The sequence below is a fragment of the Triticum urartu genome, chromosome 2A (assembly GCF_056163025.1).
Source record: "Triticum urartu cultivar PI428250 chromosome 2A, HENAU_Tu73, whole genome shotgun sequence".
In the NCBI taxonomy this organism is placed as follows: domain Eukaryota; kingdom Viridiplantae; phylum Streptophyta; class Magnoliopsida; order Poales; family Poaceae; genus Triticum; species Triticum urartu.
This window is the reverse complement of record NC_141874.1, coordinates 754,608,537-754,617,579: the sequence shown is the minus strand read 5'-3', so window position 1 is coordinate 754,617,579 and position 9,043 is coordinate 754,608,537. Positions and strand designations below refer to the sequence as shown.

Genomic DNA, 9,043 nt, shown 5'->3' with positions numbered 1-9,043 from the left:
ACTTACTCTCAAACTGTTCATGTATTATTTTACAAATATTATATATTAAAAATATCCATCCGTCCCATAATATAAGAGCGTTTTTGACACTACACTAGTATAAAAAATGTTTTTATATTATGTGACGGAGGGAGTATTTATGAATAATGAACATGTGTGTATAATTTCAAATAATACAAATGTTTGTAAAATTTAAATTCCAAAATATTATTTTAGTTTTACAAACATTTCAATAATTATATGCGCATTTGTATAGTTGAATCTCCATGTAATAACATATCCATAATTTAACATTTAAATTGTTGATATGAATATTCAGTCGTGTTTAATATAATACATAGGTTTATATTTAAATATTTTATTTAATAATCATTTTTTGTATGTATAATGTTTTTATTACTCATGTTTTACAAAAAAAAATATAATACTCAAGCTTATATCAAACCTTTTGGTTTACAAATCATCTTCTGTATGTATAGACAATAGAGTGTTTTTGTCGCGGCCTCGTGTGTTTGAGACCTAGCGACTCCCTTATTTTTATGTTAAAAATCCACTCATCTATGAGCATTAAAGTTTTGCATTAATCCACTCATCCGTCCCATAATTTACATACAATTTTCTAAAGAAAAATCAAAGGTGGAAAATGGGCTCTACTGCTCATGGCCCATTTGAGCTGGCAGGCCGAGGTATGCCGGGAGTAGAGCAATTATTTATTCTTCACAAACATCAAACTGCGTTAGGCCTGTTGGTTTACCTGGTGTGTTTGCCTTCTGAAGATCTGTAGTTCGAATCCTGCTGCTCTAAATGATATTTATTTCCTTTCTCTTATAACACTGTTCAACTTTTTTTTGCGTGACCAAAAAATATAGGGAGTTATCTGGAAAATGTTATCCCTACACACTGACATGTGGGCTGCTGGCATGCCATGTAGGCAGGATGTACACCTAGATACAGTAGAATGCACCGTATTTGCATCAATCAACAAGTTAGATGACCGTAAATCCGTATTTTATAAGTTTTAGCACCAAATTGAACATCCAGCGCAAGTTATATGACTACCAGTGATATTACCTCTTGTGGTAACTAGTTAAGTTACCGGAACATCACACACTCCAAGAAACAATGAGTCTATAACCTAATAAATACATTGTTGCATTCACCCGCAAAAAAAAATACATTGTTGCATGACACTACATAGATGTTCCTACCCACTGTGGAGGTAGTAACATAGTCTAAGGAAGTGTGTAAGTTACTAGACTATGTTCTTGCCCATTGTGACCAGTCTAAGACCTCCTCCAGTGTAAAGGTGTTTAGATGAGGTGCTAAGTATATTAAATGCTTTAGCAACTCAAGCCCCAATGTAAATGTGCTAAGCTGCATGCATTTAATTAGTTGTAGACTCAGAATTATGCTTCCACCTAGGTACATGTGTTTAGCATCATTTCTTTCTGGGGTCACCATACTACTCTCACTCTTTTTAACTAACATGTCACATCAAATTTTTTGCTTAGCTAGCAATTTTAGCACTTGTATAAGGTGGAGCAATTGAAGGGGCGTAACGCTGGCTGCTACGGGGTGCAGAGGAGGGGATTAATGACCGGGGCATGCACATTGGCGGTCATGGCCGAGCGGTGTTGTGCGCATGGATCGAGAAGAGCAAGACCATGCCAGGTGGTGGGAAAAGCCCTTAGCGGACGGCAATTTGCTGACAAAGACGGTTTCAACGCCCCATTGGGGAGCATTGACGGTTTAGTAATTTGATTGTTTGTTCATACATTTTGATTATTTGTTTCATTTTGAAAGGCGGATCTCGACAGGAGCACTTCTCTTTAATTCCCCCTCCATTCATTCATATATTTTGCAAATCCAAAATTAACGAAACTAAAAGATAAGCTAGCTATTATACCCAAACTGTAAAGTTATTTATTCAATGAAAAGATTTGTTGTACATTCTTTGATTTGGATGGAACACGTCTTTTCATGGTTCCGATGATAATCTAATTTCCCCGCTCATGATTTGCTACAAAAATATTATGTGCATTGGTGTTGGTGCTATATATGGTTTGTTCAGTTTGTTATTCGTTTGAAGTAGATAGTCTCTGTTTGTTGTTCGTAGAAAGCAACGATGAGAGGAGAGCGGTTGCCGCTGGCCTCGATGGGGGTGAGGGGACAGCGCGGCGTCAAGCGAGCCATCGGAGAAGAGGAGAGCAACGGGCTGATGAGGAGAGTGGGGGGGGGGGGGATGGAGAGTGGGCGGTGACACGAGAGAGGGGGGAGTTATTGAGACGTCCCATCCGTCTCACGTGTTCCCTTAGGTGTGCAACCAAGAGCCATGCGTGGCAGCAGCGAGCCTCGCTGCCGAGAAACTACCGATTCGGCAGTAGCTCGCAGCCTGGCCCGGGACTGCTTTAAGTTTCGTGCGATCCAAGATGTAGATGCAGCCCAGGCAACCAAACAACCAGTTTTGATCCCACACGGGCCTGTTTGGGTCTTATGCAGGCAACCAAAAACGTTCTTAGAGAGAGTAGTGTTGATGATAACATGTGGGCCTGTGACCAACTCAACTATCAACCAAACAGAGTTGACCTTGTGGTCCCGTGTGGACCTAACCGCTGGGCGCCGTCACCGATGATGTTGCATGTTTACTCTTTGACAATGGACGACATAGTACTCGTGGCAGATCGACGGAGCTCTGTTCCACGTTAATCACTCTTTAGCTTGTTTTATAACGAATTACTTCATTTTTTGTCCAAGGATGTACTCATTTATTTTCTGCACGAACAATTGAAATGTTATTCCTGACGAATAGATGTAATAGCCTGCAGAGTGGTGTCAGCTACATCTTGCAATGTCACCCAGACTGACAAACTGATATGCACAACATGCCCACTTGGCCCTATTAATTTTCTGCGATGTACACCTTTCTCACATGAGGGACCATCTTAAAAAAATACGGGTTGTCAATATTATCTTTTGCTTGGAGAAACTTCATAATCAGAAAACCACACAACTTAAGATATCTAATGTTTAGCTCCATGATCGACTGTGCAAAACTTCAAAATTGTTTAGCTCAACCAGGTCCTGAGCATATGACATGCTTCCTCGACCCGTGACTTCTTCTCGGGGGATACAACACCGGTCGTGTTGAACCTCGACAACCTTGTAGGATCTCCGAAAACTAAAGCATGATGCATGAGTTCGTTGAATACCTGGATATAAAAACACAATGTTTAGTGAAATTCCATGACTAACTCTTCACATAGCTGCAGGACAGTAAGCAACTTACATGCGAGATGAAAGTCTCCAAGGTAAGAGAAGCACCAAAGAGAGGAAACAGAGAAGAACAATCAAAGCTCCGACCAAAGGGCACTTCTCCAAGAACAAAACCCACAGACTTCAGGTTGACAAGTTTGCTAGATTCCATTGGTGAGTTGATCATCTGCATAAGGATGTTAGACTAATTGTATTCGAAGTTGACCACTTCTGTAATCTCATTAAACACACAAACCGATATTTTTAGTAGAGCGTACCTCTCTGCTTGGCATGCTGGATGCCAGCTCCGCCTGAGTGGAACAATGAATGTCGTCACATGTTATGCGTAAGTTCCTCATTTGCAATGCTTCTCCAAGTGAGATTTGTACCTGGAGGAGCTCGCCTACAAACTCAAATCTGGAGAGCTTTGGAGCTTTGCTCTCTATCACTTGTAGCTCGCCACAACCTTGCACCTTCACGTAGCTTAGCCGCTGAAGATGACGAGGTATTTTCAAGCAGACTGTGTTGTCGCAATACTTCAGTTCAAAACGCTCTAAAGCTGAAGAGCCGGAAAGAAGGCACCATAACTCATCCCCCGTGACATGCACAGAAGTCAGATCCAATATGGTCAGGCTTCTCAAGCAACAAGGCTCAACTGTTGGACAAATGAAACAATCCTCAAGGTGAAGATGCCGGATCGAGTCTCCCTTCCCCTAGAGACAACGAGAACTCGTATTCGTCATCTCCTGGACGCGGAACAAGGGCGAGTTCTTGAATCCCTCGTGTAACAGCCATCCGAAGCCATCTGTCCACATACATATATTCATTCACATTGGAAGTTGGAACAAACAAAAGCTTGAGAGTTCTCATGCCTGTGCCCGAGTGGTTTCTCATAATGTGGTCAATTTTGCGTGTAAACTCTCGTGTAAACTCCCCAGATATTTTCGTTCTATATGATTTTTTATCCAAGCCCAATGCCTCACTACTGAAAGTGAGGTTGGGATAGCTACTCCACGAATCCCGAAATAAACGAGACACACATGCTACTCGGGCAGCAGACCTCAGTGGAATTAGAGAATGTATATGGCACCAGATATCCTACATGGGCAAACATGAGAGATAAGCTCAACATCACACTAGTAGAAAAAGGGTCAAACGTGAAGTACATTAGTGCCGGTTTGAATTAGAGCCGGCACTAATGTGTACATTAGTGCCGGTTCGTGGCGGCGATCAATAGTACCGGTTCGTGGCGAACCTTTAGTACCGGTTCATGCCACGAACCATACTAAAGAGGTTGCATCAGCCTGCGGTCAGGTTATGGCCCCACCATCACCATTTAGTGCCGGTTCTTACCACGAATCGGTACTAATGAGTTTATGGCAAGCTGTTTTTAGTCCCACCTCGCCAAGAGAGAGGCAGTATGAGCGGTTTATAAGCCGTGAGTGCACAGACAATGATGAAGAGTTGCAATGCTCACCTACATGTTGATTAGCTTCAAGCCTTGCGGAATAGCATAGATTGCACTGAGCTATGTGCAGTGCAGTCTACACTATTCCGAATGGCTTGAAGCAAATTAACCAGCATTGCACCTCTTTTTTATTTTTAATAACTTATTTAAACTCCAGACTTCTTTTGTGTTCAGTATGCAGCATTTAAAGCGACGTCATCAATTTCCAACATGTTCTGACATCATTTGTTGTTTTTCGGTCATTTACCTAATTGTTTAGAGAGCTAAATGACCGTGAAATTGAAAATCACTACAAAATGAATCCTGAAAATGTTGAAACTTGGCATGGTATCATCATATCACTCGCATAGCATGCGCGAAAGAGTAGAGAGGGTCACGGCAAAAACTGGACGCACTTCGTGTACAAACTGGACAAACTCTTTCCGAGTATCAGGGTTTTGGAGTTCGGAGTGGGTACTAATGTGCATCCCACCAATCAGGAAGAATCACACGGATCGTGTTTTTCTTTCTAGCTCTTGCGAGTCATTGGATCAAGGGTGTGTTTCTTCCTAGCTCATGTGAGTCGTTGGATCGAAAATACCACAATCACTTTGTGAGCCAGACGACCCTATATATAGCTAGCCCACCTCTCGCCTTCCCTGCATAAGTCTTTCAGTTCATCGACTGCATACATCTACCAGTTCATCGACTGAATACAAATCATTCGGATTCGCCATCATACGTCCAACCGTGCATTTGATATGCATATACATGCATCACGAGCCACGGTTGGGCTGTATGATGGCGATACCGATTGGTTTGTTCTAGATCCGACATAAAAGGTTTGATACAACTTCTTTTTTGTGACATAAGAGCTATCTCTCCTCCTACCTATTTTAGTTACACAACTACCTATTTGTGCCAAATTTTCACTTTTGCTGTTGCTCTTGCATCATAAGCATCCATGTTAACTGGACTTACAAGTAATGCAATTTAACCAAACCATCTTGTGATCTTCGCCAAGAGAGAGGCAGTATGAGCGGTTTATAAGCCGTGAGTGCACAGACAATGACGAAGAGTTGCAATGCTCACCTACATGTTGATTAGCTTCAAGCCTTGCGGAATAGCATAGATTGCACTGAGCTATGTGCAGTGCAGTCTACACTATTCCGAATGGGTTGAAGCAAATTAACCAGCATTGCACCTCTTTTTTATTTTTAATAACTTATTTAAACTCCGGACTTCTTTTGTGTTCAGTATGCAGCATTTAAAGCGGCGTCATCAATTTCGAACATGTTCTGACATCATTTGTTGTTTTTCGGTCATTTACCTAATTGTTTAGAGAGCTAAATGACCGTGAAATTGAAAATCACTATAAAATGAATCCTGAAAATGTTGAAACTTGGCATGGTATCATCATATCACCCGCATAGCATGCGCGAAAGAGTAGAGAGGGTCACGGCAAAAACTGGACGCACTTCGTGTACAAATTGGACAAACTCTTTCCGAGTATCAGGGTTTCGGACTATACAAAAATAAATAATGCAGAAAATTAAAAAACCATACAAAAAAATTACTCAAAAATAAATAGAAGAAAATAAATAATGCAGAAAAGAAAAAACTATATAAAAACTACTCAAAAATAAATAAAAGAAAATAAGTAATGCAGAAAAGAAAAAACTATATAGCAAATTTGTTGGCACACTGCCCTGTGGGTCTACCAGACCTAGGGTGTGCAAATGCAGGCCTAGGAGGGCCAGCAGACCCACAGGGCAGCGTGCCCTAATTAATTAGGCCCAGAAGCCTGCTATATAGAGGAGTTCGAAGAGGTAGCCGTGGTTGGGTTTATAAACCACTGCAGCTGCCCTTCGCCGGGCGAGGTGGGACTAAACTTTGGGGTGGCAGCGCAAGGACTTTAGTACCGGTTGGTGGCTCCAACCGGTACTAAAGGCCCCCCCCTTTAGTACCGGTTGAAACCACCAACCGGTACTAAAGGCCTGCTCTTCCCGCCTCTTTGCCTGGCCAGAGTAGGCCTTTAGTACCGGTTGGTGGCTCCAACCGGTACTAAAGGCTCACCCTATATATACAGCACTTACGAAATTTCAGTTACATCTCTTCCCACTTCTTTCGTCGCCGCTCCCGTCGTCGCCGCCCGTCGCCCGTCGTCGTCGTCGTCGTCCCCGCCGCCGCCCCGAACGCCGCGCGCCGCCGTCCGTCGTCGTCCCGCGACGCGGTCCCGTCATCGTCCCGCGCCGCCGTCCGTACGTATCTCGCTCTCTCCTCGCGCGTACCCGGCCGCCGCGCCGCGCGCCGTCCGCCCCGAACGCCGCGGGCCGCCGTCCGTCCCCGCCACCGCCCCGAACGCCGGCGCCCCCGCCCCGTACGCCGCCGCCCCCGCTCGTACGTACGGGGCGGCGCGCATGCACACACACACACATGCATATACCACACACGCATACACACACATACACACATACGTACACACATATACGTATACACACACATACACACACATTTTTTTCTTCTTATTTTCTGTTTTTCAGAAAAGTTAATTAGATGATCGAATGTTAGATTAATGTCGAATGTTAGATGAATTAGCTAGATAGAAAAATTGTCGAACTAGAGATTAGAACTAGTTGAATAATTAATATAACTAGTTTATTTTTAGTAAGAAAATTTAGGTATATGAGATTTGAACTAGTTCAATAATTAATATAACTAGTTTATTTTTAGTAAGAAAATTTAGGTATATGAGATTTGAACTAGTTCAATAATTAATATAGCTAGTTTATTTTTAGTAAGAAAATTTAGGTATATGAGATTTGAACTAGTTCAATAATTAATATAACTAGTTTATTTTTAGTAAGAAAAATTTAGGTATATGAGATTTGAACTAGTTCAATAATTAATATAGCTAGTTTATTTTTAGTAAGAAAAATTTAGGTATATGAGATTTGAACTAGTTCAATAATTAATATAACTAGTTTATTTTTAGTAAGAAAAATTTAGGTATATGAGATTTGAACTAGTTCAATAATTAATATAACTAGTTTATTTTTAGTAAGAAAAATTTAGGTATCTGAGATTTGATGATCTAATTAAAATATTATTTGTTAATGAGTTTTTCTGTTTATTTAATTTTTTTATATATTTTGAGTTTATATAAATGTTAGATTAATGTCGAATCTTAGATGAATTAGATAGAAAATTTAAATATATAGTAATGTCAATTGAATATATAGTTAGATATATTAATGTCAAATGTTAGATGAATATATATTTGGCTAGATATAGGTGTTTAATGTTTCACCTATATGAACATAGGAAATGTCATCTGACGACGAAAAAGATTTTATTTTGTGCGAACACTGTGAAGACCAGCGCGGCCTGTGCGACCAAAATTTCCTTGTTGATGGTAGGCGCTTCAGCATCAAGCTGGATGAGACATTCGAAGTTGATACAGTAAGTCACTTTGTCAATTATTATTTGAATGCAAAACTTATGCTTCATTTGCTTGAACTTATAATTTTAAATTTTCACTATTCTACTATAGCGCATCCCCTGCCATGCAAGAATTTTTGTCTTGGATAAGATAGGTTTTAGTGCTATAGATGATATGGAGGTAAAGAGAATTTACTTGAAGACGGAGCATGGGTATACTTTCAACGTCAAATTATATAATGGAGACACATACACCCATTTTGAATGCAAAACTTGGCAAGCACTATGCAAGGCTTATGCATTTGAGCCTGATATGGTTATCACCTTTGATATTCGTCCGGAAGATGATATTGAAGGTAATATAGACATCTGGGTTGATGTGCAAACGCCTCCAGTTCTACCATTTGGTGAGTTTTTCTCAACCATGCATGCATATGTTTATGTCTTTCATACAGTTTATTCAAAAATAGTTGACAACTAATTTGTATTGTCAGCTTATTTCGGTTCAAGCAAACATGTCCGGCGCTTGGTAGACAGGACCTACTACTGCCCCGGGGCTCAACTAAACTGCGAGGAGGTAAGTCATTATGTTTCATGGCTTGAGGATCTTAATACTGTCAAGACAATTTTTTTTCCTAAACTTAGAAATGTTAGTACTCAAAACGTGCGACCAATGGTGATCGTATTAAACTACGGTCACATCTATAATCAAAAGATGGTAAGATTTTAAATATTTGTCCTTAATTAGTGCATCTTTTGCATACATTATTTTTGAAGCTAAACTTTCATTGCTTAGTATATTAATTACTATACAATGTTGTTCAACAGGGACTTCCGATGACAGTTGTGCCTCGGTGGATCGAGATAAAAGGTCGCATGTCAATGGTTAGCTTACGACCAAGA

At 40.7% G+C, this 9,043-nt stretch overlaps 1 protein-coding gene across 1 annotated transcript; it reads right to left on the bottom strand.

The window, feature by feature from the left end:
* Positions 1 to 3,065: 3,065 nt before the first annotated feature.
* Positions 3,066 to 3,611, bottom strand: LOC147987819 (uncharacterized). The gene is made up of 3 exons (XM_087540446.1): positions 3,531 to 3,611; positions 3,287 to 3,439; positions 3,066 to 3,209 (listed from the first exon to the last, which is right to left on the bottom strand). Exons 1-3 carry the CDS (start codon positions 3,609 to 3,611, stop codon positions 3,066 to 3,068), a joined length of 378 nt encoding a protein of 125 aa, XP_087396572.1.
* Between the last annotated feature and the right edge of the window lie 5,432 nt (positions 3,612 to 9,043).